This window comes from Procambarus clarkii, chromosome 11 (assembly GCF_040958095.1).
Source record: "Procambarus clarkii isolate CNS0578487 chromosome 11, FALCON_Pclarkii_2.0, whole genome shotgun sequence".
In the NCBI taxonomy this organism is placed as follows: domain Eukaryota; kingdom Metazoa; phylum Arthropoda; class Malacostraca; order Decapoda; family Cambaridae; genus Procambarus; species Procambarus clarkii.
The window spans coordinates 35,368,642-35,384,293 of record NC_091160.1 but is presented as its reverse complement, the minus strand read 5'-3'; the positions used below and the strand labels follow the sequence as shown (position 1 = coordinate 35,384,293).

Sequence of the window (15,652 nt, the reverse complement as noted above, 5' to 3'; positions counted from 1 at the left end):
TTTATTTAACTTTGACACAAAACAATATTGTTATATTACACTAATATTTTATCTAGTAAAGGTACATGAAGAATCTTCTGATAGGGTAATTTATCTATACATTTTTTTTTTTTTTTGAGATATATACAAGAGTTGTTACATTCTTGTACAGCCACTAGTACGCGTAGCGTTTCGGGCAGGTCCCTGGAATATGATCCCCGCCGCAAAGAATCGTTTTTACAACCAAGTACTCATTTTACTGTTGAGTTAAACAGAGGCTACAGTTAAGGATTTGCGCCCAGTAAGTCCTCCCTGGCCAGGATACAAACCCACGACAAAGCGCTCGCGGAACGCCAGGCGAGTGTCTTACCACTGCACCACAAGACTAAATATTTCTGATGCCTTAGTTTCTTGAAGAACAGTCCTTAGAAGATAGCAATAACAAAACAATAAGAATGCTAATCAAAACCTGAACATATTAGTATTCATGTTTGCCTGTTTTTGAACTTTCATTGTTCTTTATTTGTACTGCTGCAGATTGGCATTCCGAAGACTTCCTTTTCTTCCCATCATTTGTATTGTGCTCAGAATATTGGTCATCTTCAGGAGTGTCTGAAGAAGTATGACTCCAAGATTGCTTTGATTCCTGACAAATTATGAAATAAAACACTTACAAAAAAAATCAAATGACCAAACAACATTACAAATCAACATTTTAGATCAAAAGCGATCTGGACATTACCAGGTACAGTAGTTTAGAACAGTTGTCCGACAGTAGTGAGGCTTCTAGCAGCAGCTTTGAGCGATTCCTCAGCTCCTGAAGTTAACAATAAAGTAAACAAACAATTTTATCAGAAATTCAGATGCTTAGTTCCTAGAAGTGATGCTTATAATAAAACTAATTGTAATTACCAAGCAACATTAAAAGCTCAAGTGATTCAACAGAAAATTTGATGATGACAAAGTTGAAATGAGTCTCAGAGATGAATGTTACATCTCGAGTAACATTTTGGTAATACAGTATCAAAGCCAATATACAGAATTTTAAGATGTAATTTAACACAACACAAATGGAATAGGTTTTGGTCAATTTTGCCAATTGACCTCAGCTAATAGACCTTGGCAGTAATGTACAGTATGTTGTGTTCTATATCAGAGCAAGAACCTTTGCAAGATGTAAAGCTTGCAGGTTTCGGCAGATAAACAACCCATGCGAGTTATTTTTTAACTCTTTGTATATTTTTCTTTTTATTATTTGTGAGAATGATGGTTGCATATTTTGTAATGACAAGTTAAAAATTAAAGGATCTGTAGTTAATTTATGCAATATAAATTCACATTTATTGGCATACTTAGTGAAATATTAGTAGAGAATATAGCAGTTGACTTTAATCACACATGGCAAGAGGGAAAGAGTCTGCCTTTTTTCCCATTGATGATTTGGTTCTTTCCCTACTTGCTCTGTTGTACTTTCTTAAGCTTTACTGTCCATTCAGTGTTTACTATATACATGTTTTTTGTTCTTATTTTTCAGTTCAGTCCTACTTTACTCCAAGTATTTCAGCTCAGCCACTTGGCCTAGACAATAGAGCGACAATCTCGCTTCTTGCAGGTCGGCATTCAATCCCTGACCATCAGAGTGATTGGGCACATTTCATCCCTCCATCCTATCTAAACCCTCATCCTCATACCCCTTCCAAGTGCTATATAGTCGTAATGGCTTAGTGCTTTCTGCTGATAATTATCTTACTCTAAGAATATTATTATTTTTAAGCCTAATAAGTAGCATTACCTTACACAAGAGATCACAAAACCTCTATAGGAAATTCTTTAGTCAACAAAACATGCATCACTTCAAAAATTCTTCAAATCCTTACAGTTGTTAATGAAATTGGGGAAATATGCTACTCGAGCCCATCTGAAGGGCAAAGAGTCTAAAAAGATGACATCAGTGGATATGAAAAATAGAGACTAAATTTATGTTTAGAAATAAGGTAACTTTTGTTTTTGAAGGAAAATAGTGATAGCATTTGGTCATTTTATTTATTTTACGTAGTTTACATTCCTATTGACATCACATGTATTTTGCTTTTATGTATCTGAGGGCTACCATCTCTATTAGGAACAAGAGGGGCATAGAAGCCAGCGGTTTGTCAAAGGTCCACCTTATTATTATGCAAACTACATTTCACATCTTGGTGGAACTAGGAAAAATAGATCCCAAGCCTTCATGCTGTGTGTAGGGCTTCATCTAGTTAACTTATGAGCAAGGAGAGAGAACATGTATTGTACATTATACTCCTAACTGACAAACTTTTAACCTCACCAAAACTGGGATGTTGTCAGACGGGTGATGAGCCATCCTTTAATCTGATCTCTTTCTAAACACATTGAATCATTGAGAAAATACACTAGTGGCTGTGAGGTGACGGGAACCTGCAACCACGGCATTGCCAGCCACATTCTCTACTACTTGACCACCGCTGACGTGTAAAGTCATTCAACTAGATTGAATCATGCTCACATTATTAGGTAATCCCCTAAAATTAGATTGTTTATATACAGGTAATTATTTTAGTCAGTTGTGTAATTTTTAACCTTATGTACAAAATGTGTACTTTTCTGAAGTTTATTTTGATGTCAAATTAGTTGAAAAAATTACTGGATAATAATTTGTAGTTGTATGAGGACGAGGATGTAAGATAATGATATTTACAATGTGGTTAATTGCTGTATATTGCATAGTGTTTTAGGCTTGTTGCCTTCTTTGGTAACTACTTACGTGTTGTATACGGTAAAAACATAGTTATACAATTTTTCTGAGAGATAGAAATGGGGAGAAAGGTGGAGAGGATGGGAAATTGGGAGAATGAGATATGTGAGAGGGGTGTGAAGGGGAGATCAGAATATTGAGGGGGAGAACGGTATAGAATGGGGGATAGGGAAAGATATTAGAGAGGGGGGGGGGAGGGAGAGAAGGGAAAGACCCGGGAACAGCCAGGTACCCCATCTAGTAGACAAAACAAGATTATAGTAAACTTCCTATTACTGTATGAGGATTATTTGCTAACTCTTTAAATCACTTGTGTCGAACTACCGTCCCATTAGGTGAAGGTCTATTTAGAAAAGTTGCTTGAATCGAAAATCACAGCCTTTCATTACATTTTGAAAACAGATTAATAAAGGATTCACAACATGGTTTTAATATGTGCCGCTTATATTTAACAAAATACTTATTTTTTTCAAGAAGACTTTTAAGCAGTTGACAACAGAAAGGATTATTACTATATTTTGACTTCAGCAAAGACTTCGATATACTGTGCCTCACGAAAGACGCCTTAGAAAATAAAGAGTTGTGTTACTCCAACGTTTATTTTCAGCTAGCTAAAATAGGTAACTCCCTTAAGCAATTGTCGCAGGTTACATCTTGGGAAAGGTCAATAGTTGGTCTATGGCATTCTCTCCCAAAGGGAGTAACGGAAGAGGATGGCAAGTGTGGCGGGATGATTCGAGAGCAATCAGAGAAACCTTTAAGCATTCGGTAAAATACATATTAGTTTATTGCTATTATTAACAGCGAGCAAACATATGAGAAGCAAAAAATTTCATTGCGTGGGAAGTGTGTGTGCATGAGAAGCAGGGTCCCCTAAAACGAGAAATTACTAAACATGTATAGAAACGTGTAGAAGTTCTCGGACGTTCAGGTCTGACATTGTATGAGGTGGCGGCAATGGCCTGCATTTCGGGTAATCGATCCTTGAAAATAAAACACAGGTGTATGCATCACTGGACTCTTTGCATATGCAACCTGAAACAACATCCACACATCTCTTCAAGAGCATCAGCTGTTCTACAGTTCGCCGCGACATATTGTGAACAAGGATGTTCAGCTCTGACAAATATCAGAGACCAGAAAAGAGAACGCCTTCTTTGTGTTGATGAAAACTGAAATTAGATCTCATATAAATGAGATTACCTGACAAAAACAAGCTCACACCTCATATTGAGTTTGTATACTTAAGGTTACATATGTAAGAAGCTCATCTCTATTTTTTTTTGAGAATCATGTTTTTATGTAGGTTCATTTTTTTGTATTTTCAGGATGCCCCAGATCTTATGAAGTAGTTGAATTAATTGTATAAATCTAGCACTAAAAGTGATCATTCACTCCTAGGCTTTCTCGCATCTGGAACTTGTTTGCGAGGTCAACAGATCACATGAAGGCTCTGGCACACAGTTGGCTACAAGTTCATCCTGTTCCTTATATGATTGTTACCTAATGTTGTTAATGAATAAAGGCTACTCCTACTGATGCATAAAACAAGCTCTGGACAAAAATGGTCCTCTAGGAGTAGGTTTCAACTTAGCTGAGGCAGGATGAAATAATCTAAGATGAGGTCTGATAAAGATCTTTTGTGCCCTCTGTAATGCTTTTGCGCTACCGCTCACAGGATGAGTATGGGGTGCACAATAAACTAGCCGCCTTCGGCGGCAACAATCAAATGAGGCAGGATTACAGCTCTTGCGTGCAGTTTCACCACGTTCCTTATATGATAGTTCCCTATGTGATAGGTCCAAAGTATATTCTCATGAAATAATGAGTTTCTAGGAGCAAACTTCAGATAAGCTGAGGTAGGATAACAGCTCTTGCTTGCAGTTCACTAGGTACGTCATATGGCAGCCCTTATGATCCCTAGTCTCAGTTTAAAACAAAAAAGTTGATTTTGTTTTTAATACATTATCAATTAAAAAACTGCCGTGATTAAAAAAAATTTCCGAACATGCGGGCCAGAGACAAAAGTTTTGAGACCCAGTTGTCTATAGGGGACTACAATAAGCCAAATGAGAATGAGGGTAATAGCCGAAGCCCTTTTGGCTCATACGAGGCAGCTCATATATATCCCCAAATACAGTCCAGCGATCCCACGTCCATTGTTGCCCTGCAATTTGTTCCACAAATAAACACTCTCCAAACCAGTAATTGTTCAAATATCACCCATTGCTTATTATTATATTTTGTATTATATACTTCAAGTCCCCTTGAGGGACTTGAAGTAGAGGGGGGTAGAAATAGCCTAAGCTACTCTATCCCTTTGAGATGTATTTCTTTCTTGTCTCAATAAACATACTTGAACTTGAACTTGAAAAGCGCTCGCGGAACGCCAGGTGAGTGTCTTACCACTACACCACGGAGACTGTAAATTCGGAGACAAGTTCAAGTTCAAGTAAGTTTATTGAGACAAGAAGAAAAATACATCTCAAAGGGATAGGGTAGCTTAGGCTATTTCTACCCCTCTTATTTTTTTCTATACAGGTGATAGAATTAGCACTATTAACGATATTAGTAATATTATTAGAACTATTATCGAATATCTATTTAATAATAGATATCGAAATCTATCTACTTAAGGTAGATAGATTTCCTGTATATCTACTTACGCACACAATGCACAATGCACAGACTGATGTATATGTGAGAAAATATTGAGGTCGCATCCTCATCCTCAATATTTTCAACTGATATAGCATCAGTTTTGATAGATTCTCTGGACAGCCAATATTTGGATCAGTCAATTGGTGGTTGTACTAAGTGGTCTAACCACTTGGGCTGGACGGTAGAGCGACGGTTTCGCTTCATGCAGGTCGGCGTTCAATCCCCGACCGTCCAAGTGGTTGGGCACAATCCTTCCCCCCGTCCCATCCCAAATCCTTATTCAAGTGCTATATAGTCATAATGATTTGGCCACATCCCCCTGATAGTTCCCCTCCCCTCCCCCGTCCCGCCCTAAAATCCTTATTATAATTTTTATTACTAAATTTTCTTATAAATGGGTCCAACCACTTGGGCTGGACGGTAGAGCGACGGTTTCGCTTCATGCAGGTCGGCGTTCAATCCCCGACCGTCCAAGTGGTTGGGCACCATTCCTTCCCCCCGTCCCATCCCAAATCCTCACCCCTTCCAAGTGCTATAAAGCCGTAATGGCTTGGTGCTTTCTCCTGATGATTAAAAAAATATTATTCTATACAATTATGCATTAATTTCTGGCTTAAGACTCCTACTAATCATAATTTGCAATTTTCAACCCTTTTCAACTGATATTAGGTAACTATTATAATTACCTAACCTCAGAACCCTATACTTTTCATCAGTAAACTGCACTTGTAGCTGCCTGCTAGCAGCATCAGGCAGTTCCAGCCTAGCTGGTGAGACTGGCCTTGTGACCTTGATATAGAAGGTCGTGCTTAACTGCACAATTCTTTCGTATGTGGTGAGGAGTTACGGGCTCACCATAGCCCGTGTTACTTGGAACTTTTTGCTCCAGGTAGCGAATCTTTAACAACAACAACAGGTGAGGAGACTGAACTCGCATGTTGATTCTTGATCAGCTTTGGGCTCCAAGAATTATCCTCACCAAAGCACCTTGGTGTGCTGCTCCCAGGAAGAAAGTCAAGCACGTTCGGAGCAAGATCACTTTTGATTTACACCATTAACATACCAATAACAATACTCTCAAAAACCTTGCAATTGTAAAATCTTAGATATTATCTTAAACTGAACTGCATAATGTAAATGGGGTCTAACAGGGACACGATAATACTGAGTTTGGCTTAGGTATATAGATTATGAGACCTTGAGTCCATGGGTCTGTGAGACTGAACAGTTCTACCAGTAGTCTGTTAGGTAAATTTAATTTTTTTTTAAATTTTTGCCCTGAGGGTATATTGGCAAGAAGCCCCAGAGTACTGTATGATATGCCATTGTGTTCGGGAGAGTTGCTCTTCCCTTTATAAGTATAGTGTCAACGTCGCTGGTGCGCCATAGCCAGAACCACGGCAGCTTTCCTTATCCAGAAGTACGACAGTGACCCCCAGTGCTAACAGCCTTACAAGGCCGCTACACTAATACAGCTCCACAGTGGACGGGCCACTAAACTTAACGTACCTTCCCACCCATCTGTTTACCATCCCTTGCCCCCTCCCCCCACCTTGCCAAAACGTTCAACGATAGAAAGTTCCATAGGTACGCCATACATTGAATTATCGTAGATGCCCATCGGTGAAGAATCTTCACATGCCCTGACTAGCCGTGTGAAGGTCGAGCGAGGGAGAGTATAGGTGAAGCTGTTAAAGGAAAAAAGAGAATCATCCTTCCTGTACCCGCGGGATAACATTTATCAAGTTATGCACTTAATAAGTTCAATTTTTTGATGATCTTTTTATGCTTAAATTAATTTGTAATGTTATCTAATGGGGACAGTTGTCACAAGTTAACCCCTAGGGCAATGTACGAGAGCTTGCGGCCAGAAATTATTGGAACCCCGGCGGCCAGTCGGGGTCAGTCACTTTCGGTTTCTCCGTGTCAGCGTGTAGTGGCGGCGGCGGGCTGGGGCCGGACACACCAGGGGCACGGACTGTGGTGATGCCTCCGTGTCTCGTCCGTCCTCCGGCCTCCTGCTGGAGCTCCTGAGGTAGCGTGTGCAAGCGTCCGCCCTCCCTGCACACCCGCCCTGGGCTCAGCCTTGTTGGGCGCACACTTTTGTGCTTCTCAGCCCCACCACACTCCCTCCTCAAGCTCCTCCCTCCTTATACACGCCTCAAGTGCCCTCCCACTTTCCAAGTATTCTCCCTCCATCCTCACGCTCCAAGTACTTTCCCTTCCTCTACATGCTCCAAGTACTTTCCCTCCCTCTACACGCTCCAAGTACTTTCCCTCCCTCTACATGCTCCCTCCCTCTACATGCTCCAAGTACCCAGCCTCCCTCTACATGCTCCAAGTACCCAGCCTCCCTCTACATGCTCCTTACTCTTCCTTCCCCTTACATGTTCCTCCCTCTGTGCGGGAGGTCAACACGTGGAATGCGCTGAAAGTTGTGGCACTCGCCTCCAGCCACAAGTTTAACGCAAAATTCGACAAAGATTTCGATCGCCAGAATAGTTAAATTTGATAAGGTAACAGGTACAGCAACTGGGAGGGGGGCATAAAGTGCTACACCCTACTTCCCTGTGTCACTGATAGGCAAGCACAAACAGGTACAGCCTTACGAGCTCACCATAGCCCGTGCTACTTGCCCCGCTCCTGTGCCAGGTAAGTTACGGGCTCACCATAGCCCGTGCTACTTGCCCCGCTCCTGTGCCAGGTAAGTTACGGGCTCGCCATAGCCCGTGCTACTTGCCCCGCTCCTGTGCCAGGTAAGTTACGGGCTCACTATAGCCCGTGCTACTTGCCCCGCTCCTGTGTCAGGTAAGTTACGGGCTCACCATAGCCCGTGCTACATGGACATTTCGTCCTGAGCAGCTAAATCTACAACAACAACAAGAGCCTCCACATACTCCTCCCTTCCTCCAGCCGCTCCTCCCGCCGTCCACCGGCTCCACACGGGGCTCCCTGGAGCCTCCACTCCACACACACACGCCGCCACGCACGGGTCGCCTCGCCACAAGGTCCCGGTCCTCCCTGCAGGTGGCACACAACACTCTAGTTATGTGAGGCGGGTAATGAGACCACCAGTCAAAGAGGAAACTAATTATGGGGAATAACTGTTAATTGTGGTAGTGTGGAGGGTTGCGCTACGGTGCTGTGGATCAGGGCATCATTATACACCTCTAGTGAAAGCACGAAGTCTTAAAGAGTGGTTTACCCGCGTTAAAGTTAGTTTACGAGCGAGTTTGTGCTGCTGTGGAAATTACAATTGTCACGTAAATAGTGATCCTTGTGATGTGAAGGAGATAAAGGTGGTATCATATCTCCGTGCAGCATGTCCTGTCGGCACCAGAAGTGTTTATAGATGAGCGAGGTGATAGGGACTCCGCTTGCGGCTCACTCTAGGGATGAGTACCTAGTGTCAGGTCGTAGGAAGACGTCAATAAGTTGCTAAAGGTGCTCTGTGTGGGTAGTGCAAGTGTGCGGTGGAGAGGGCAGCCGCGGTGGTGGTAGTGGCTGGCAGTCAGTGAAAGTTGTTGATGCCCAAGATGTGAGGTTTCTCCAAAGTTGTTGTCCCGCCCGGCCACTCTCTCTCCCCCCACACAGTGGCAAGTGAGGCGTCATCTCCACCATGTGCGACTATGAGTGGCCTTGAGCCATTCACAGTGTGCTCGTGTTCGTCACCGTCGCCCACTTGCTGTTGTCAAGTCCGCCACCAGGTACCTGCGACCTTCAGCAGGAATGCGGCGGCGGCTCGTCTATACGAAATGATATCTGCGATCGTCCCCAAGTCGAGGCAAAATGAAGAGTGTGACGATGCCCTACAGAGTACAGCAGACTGAGGAAGACATCAGTGTGTGAGGAAGATCACACCTACCCACACCAGGCCCCTCGCCTCAATGTTGCCAGTGAGTCACGTGACGTGTCCTGGTGGGGGGTGCCTTCGTGCATTCCACCTATCCTTAACTACTGTACTACCTCGCCTCACTAACACACCTCTTGATTTAACCACTTATTTTGTTGATGTCACACGGTAATTGTTGTGCCCGTGAATAATGGCTCACAGGGTGGACCTTGAGTGTTGTTGATTGTTGCCAATAATGTAACCTTTACACCCAGCATGCATGACCTTGACTTAATATTGAGAAATGCAAAATGCATTCCTGATCGAAATTTCCTTCATGGTTTATTTATGTCAGTTTATTTAGTTGTTTAATCGTTTATTGTTGAATAATACATGCATTTCTAAATAATTATCGAAGGAGGCGACTTTATCTTGCTTTCCCGCCAAATTATGTTTAAATTTTGGCGCGCAATCGTCCCAAAGTCTGGCACTGACGTGGCCACGGATAACACTTGTACCTGGCTGTGACTTCCGTATCATATATATACACACACGCGGTCTGTTATTGATCAATTATGTTTTCAATTATCAATCAGTGATGTAATCTCAACTTAATTAGGAGTGATTAAATGATGGGTAATCAGTTGTCTGGAGTCGTCCATCCGAAAGTTGACGGTCTGGGACCAGTTGCTGGCGTAGACCACTTGTAAAAGTAATGCCATGTACGATAACTTCCAAGTCATTTTAGGATAAATTGTATATAATCCATCCGTATATTAAGATTTTTGTTCTTTAATAACCAAGTTCGTACTGCCCATTAATGTATAACACAGCTTTATAACACTGCACTAATGCACAAATGTTAAAATTCGAGGGAGCCGATAACCTAAGACACCTTGACCCGCTCTCACCGTCTGCGCGAGTTTGCCAAGACTCCTGGCCGTGTGTTTTTTTATTTATTTTATTTATTTATATATATACAAGAAGATACATAGCATAGTAATTACATTCTTGTAAAGCCTAATGTGCCGTGTGTGCTACAAGAGTCAGTCATCCCTGAATGCCCGGCTCTGCCCGAAACGCTGCGCGTACTAGTGGCTTTACAAGATTGTAATTACTATCCTATGTATCCTCACAATCCCAATGTACCTTCTTGTATATAAATAAATAAATAAATAAATAAATAAACAAATGTCGCACACCAGTCCAGCTGGGCACAATCAGGACCACCGTGAACAGCTCTGCCATAATATTTGAGAAGGATTCTCCAGAGTTCCAATGTTGGGCTTTGCCGCATGGAGTTGAAATAATAGATAAGACTTGGCAACCGAGAGGCCATGCAGCAGGTGAGACCTGAGGCCAGTCTGAGTGACACCTTGATTGGCGCCACTTGTAGAGGTTATCGCCTGATTGGCGCTACTTGTAGAGGTTATCACTTGAATTAGCGACACTTGTAGAGGCTGTAACCTGATTGGCGCCACTTGTAGAGGCTGTAACCTGATTGGCGCCACTTGTAGAGGCTGTAACCTGATTGGCGCCACTTGTAGAGGCTGTAACCTGATTGGCGCCACTTTTAGAGGCTGTAACCTGATTGGCGCCACTTTTAGAACGTAACCTGATTGGCGCCACTTTTAGAGGCTGTAGCCTGATTGGCACCACTTGTAGAATCTGTAACCTGATTGCGCCACTTTTAGAGGCTGTAACCTGATTGACCCCACTTATAGTCTGTAACCTGATTGGCGCCACTTGTAGAGGCTGTCGCCTGATTAGCACCACTTGCAAGGTTATCACCTGATTGGTGCCACTTGTAGAGGCTGATTGTTGTCACTTGTAGTTGTTGTCACCTGATTGTTGTCACTTGTAGTTGTTGTCACCTGATTGTTGCCATTTAATTTGCGCCACTTATTGAGGCTTTCACTTAATCGGCGATTGTTGTAGATGATGTTACCTGATGGGCGCCTCTCACATAGTGTCACCTGATCCACTAATGTCACCGTCGCTGCTGGCAACCTCCCGCCGTGCGTGTCGATCAGGGCAACAGCGATTGTTTCTCGTTTCAATTTTCACAACTAAAAGAGACTGCATTCTCCACATTCCTTTACACAAACTTATTTAAACAAAAAATTACCATTGTAAAGGCCCGTGTCGTTATAAACGCACGGAAAGTATTGAGCTACATCGACTAAACTTTGTAGTTTGTTGAATGAATATGATTGGAATTAGCTGCACGACCTGCATTGAAAATTCCATATTTGTTGCTACTGTAGCCTCATGAAGTTAATCGAAGGTGTAGTGAGTTAGCCTCGTCTGGCGGAGCACTTCATCTGGAAGAAAAAAATGTATTGTCAAGTTGGCGACCTTGATAAGAGGAGGGTTGAGTGCTTTGTCTATCTTTGTTTACAGTGGGGGGAGTGATCTCCAGCTTCTGGGTCCTGCCTTTATATAATGATAATGTACAGCAAGGTGCACACAGAAATCACAATAGCGTGATGCATCAAATGGGCAAATCCACAAGGGCCGTGATGAGGGGTTCGAATCTACGTCCGGGATAATCCCAGATGCACCTTAGTCGACTGCTGCACGACATGGTCAAGGTGTATTCCGCTTCTCAGAGTATGCGTTCACATCGGAGACAGGAGGCCTGTTAGGCCTATAGATACTCCCATAAGTCACCAGCTGACCTTCTCTAGAATGCAATACGCAATAGTCGCTTAACTCCCGGCTACCTATATACTGTTAAATGAACCATCACTACCTCTCTCCTATCTCCTCCCACTCCGTCTATTAGGCTCGCATATTCGCGTGCAATATTTCTCGTTGTATCCCAGGCACTTGTATCTCTTTCCGAAAATCACAGCAGTTATTCGTCATTTATCAACATTTTTATGGCATATTATTGCAAAACTAAAATTAAAACAATTAAAAAATATGTATTTGAACTAATATTTTTTTCGTAAAGGTGAGTGTCCGAAAATGAGGGCAATGAGCTAGCCTAGCAGAGGAAAATTTGAGCCATGCATGAGCAGGACGCAGGTTGATTATCGCGATGCGAACGAGGCATTTAGATAGGAAATAATGATGGTTGTTGATGATAAGTGTTCAGCAGCCTCTTCCCAGCGGCTACAGTACCCCTCAGTATAGCTCACACTAATTTTAAGATATACGTCTGAAGTTAGGTGTTACACAGAGCGGTTAACCTGGTTTACCTGGTTGATGGGGTTCTGGGAGTTCTTCTACTGCCCAAGCCCGGTCCGAGGCCAGGCTTGACTTGTGAGAGTTTGGTCCACCAGGCTGTTGCTTGGAGCGGCCCGCAGGCCCACATATACCTGGTTGATGGGGTTCTGGGAGTTCTTCTACTCCCCAAGCCCGGTCCGAGGCCAGGCTTGACTTGTGAGAGTTTGGTCCACCAGGCTGTTGCTTGGAGCGGCCCGCAGGCCCATATGAATGAATATGATTGGAATTAGCTGCACGACCTGCATTGACCGGTTGTTAGAGTTCATCCCATTCTTCTGTTTGGTGAGCGTATGTAACGATAGTCCCATAGTTCACTGACTAACTGTTAATATAATCTGTAAGATATATTTTTTTATCCACCTCGTAATTTAGTGACCAGTAGAGCAAACTGGATAGTTGTCTAAGTCCATATTTTATATATAGACTTGTACCTTAATTGGAGGATAGGTTGTTTGAGTCAACACAATCAATTTAAAGCCAGTGTAGCGTAACTCGTAATAATTAATGTATGTCAACATGGTCTAATGAGTATACGAAACAGTAGGTCCTGTGAAGACCAGTAGAGAGAATGCCGTTAATCCCAGCCACAAAGCCAGTCTGGCGTTTGGTACAGGATCGCCATTCCGGAGCCTCACCAGCATACTTTACACCGGCTGATGTCTGACCTCTCCATCTGTCGACTGTCTGGTCACACAGAGGTTCTTGCAAGGTCGAACATAAGCTCCTGAACCCTTCCTTGCCAGCTATCGCGTGCCTTATGCAGTGACTCTTGACTAATGTTTCTTATCTTTCAAAACTTGTTATTGTGTCAGCTTCATCTATCTTCATCTATTCCTTTCTACTTGCTCACTACTACACGAAAGTTCTTCCTTGTGACTTCTCTGCGCTTCTAGTCCATCCACGGCCCTCGTTCTGACATTCTTCGTACTAAACATTTCATCTTAGTTCACTTTGCCAACTTTCCTGAGAATGTTGTACTGAGTTATTACTCACTCTTAGAGTACTCTTACTAAGAGTACTCTTAGTCCATTACTTATCACCTCAGGCGTAGTGACTTCCAGGTCCCTCAGCCTATCCTCATAGGTCTTCACACCAGCCTCTGGCATACCTCTCAACTCAATTTTAGCATGACTGATTCATTAGGCGAAAGTCCTGCCCCGAAGGGAATACAACTATCAGGAGAAAGTACCGTTGTTATAGATTCAGCTACTCGGAACAAGTTCCAAGTAGCACGGGCTATGGTGAGCCCGTAACTTACCTGGCACAGGAGCGGGGCAAGTAGCACGGGCTATGGTGCGCCCGTAGTGGACTTACCTGGCACAGGAACGGTGCCCTGCTGAGAAAGTACCAAACCATTACGACTATATAGCTCTTGGAAGGGATCAGGATAAGGATTTGGGATGGGAAGAAGGAATGGTACCCAACCACTTAGACGTTGGGGATTGAACGGCGACCTACATGAAGCGAGACCGTCGCTTACCGTCCAGCCCAAGTTGTCCCGCCCCAAGCCTGCATTATCAATGACGAATCGCTTGTATATACATCATAATTTTAAAGTTTCTTTTCCGTAGTTCTTGAAAGCTATACGAATGTTCGCTAGCGTCGCGTACGGTGCTGATTATATCATGTTTATGTGTGCCTCTGACGTTAACTGTGGTTATTAATGTTGATTAATACTAATATAGAACTTAAATCAAATTACAAATGCGATTTACCATGGGGGGGTTCATAATAAGCTAATTAAACTAATTAACTGACAATACATGAGTTAACTTTTAAAATACATGAGTTAATTACAAATAATATGTTGACTGGCATCGGTGGTGAAAGGTCTAGCAGTAACTCATACAATGTCACCGGTATAAATGTATTATAATGTATTATAATGAGAATCAGATGTGGCAGCAGTATGCAAGAACCACACTCAGGTCTGTTGTTGCTAATTACGTATCTCCAGTGTTTTATTCATGTTTATTTCTATATTATTTCTTCTGGCAGGTCTCCATTCAGTGTCTCAATAATGCCTCGTTGAAACTTAAGGTACTTTAGCTTTAAACAAATATATATATGAATGCTATTGAAATTGAACAATGTAGTCAAGTGTCAATTACAGTTTGTTTTCGTTCGTATGAGATATATTCTCGATATTTCGGGGAACACCTCATCATACTGACTATAAACTTAAAAATCCTTTAACGCGAGAAAATAATTGGTTGTTATTATAATCAAACAATGTTGGCGCATAGCAAAAATATGTTTACGTTTTTTTTATTTAATTTTCGTGCGATATCTTGCGAAATCCTCGCATAGGTTTTTACTTGAAACTCACAATACTGAAGATCACAAGACTAAATTTCCTTTTATTATTAGGTAGAATCGGTCAATAGCAGCTAAACATGATAGTACTTATAACAACTATTTGGTTAAACGTACAAAAATGGACTGTTGATCCCCAAACGTTCACATCTTGTATGAGTGAATTAGCCCAAATGACATACTCAAAAATTTAGAAATGAAACTAAAGAACAGTCCAAGCCATCCTAGGCCATACTATATATTAGACCTAATATAGTGCACATGCACATACATCCTATACTTGCCCTAGGAATTTTTAAGTTAAGTTTATTCATATGAGTTTTTTGAGGGGTCCAAAAGCAAATTTTTGTACGTTTTATTAAGTACTATTATAATTTGAGGATAGGCTAGAATATTCATAATTAAATCAATATTGTTTCCCTGCGAGATAATCCTGGCCCGGGAATCGAGCCTCCTCCCGGGAACAGTTATGATAAATGAACAAATCCACAAGGGCCGTGACGAGGATTCGAACCTGCGTCAGTTATGATAAATTTATGATTTCGGGTAAATATGATTTGCCCCGAAACGCTGTGCCTACTGTGCCTACTCAAGCACTTGCTTTATCAAGAAATCCAACATTCTGCTTGTAACTCATTGTGTATGTATGTACTTTCCCTAAATAAAATTATTATTATCATTATCAAAACGTATCGTTATTATTGCTATTGTCTTATTGTTACGGAGTGGGAGGAGGAGAATGCCGATAAAGTAGGCTAAAAATTATTAGACATGGAAGAAGTTTAAAATATGCCAGACTTGAAAAAAAAAAAATTGGACCCGCGTTAAATATAAACAGTGGAAATGAAAACAAAAAT

At 42.0% G+C, this 15,652-nt stretch overlaps 1 protein-coding gene across 2 annotated transcripts in view; it reads left to right on the top strand.

Annotated features, from left to right (window-relative positions):
• Positions 1–8,412: 8,412 nt before the first annotated feature.
• LOC123758469 (Ankyrin-repeat, SH3-domain, and Proline-rich-region containing Protein) overlaps positions 8,413–15,652 on the top strand; it is a 303,178-nt gene continuing 295,938 nt past the window's right edge. For both annotated transcript variants that reach the window (XM_069322576.1, XM_069322575.1), the window contains exon 1: positions 8,413–9,309. In XM_069322576.1, coding sequence (XP_069178677.1) covers positions 9,301–9,309 — 9 coding nt within the window. In that variant the 5' untranslated portion in view covers positions 8,413–9,300. The remainder of the gene's footprint in view (positions 9,310–15,652) is intronic.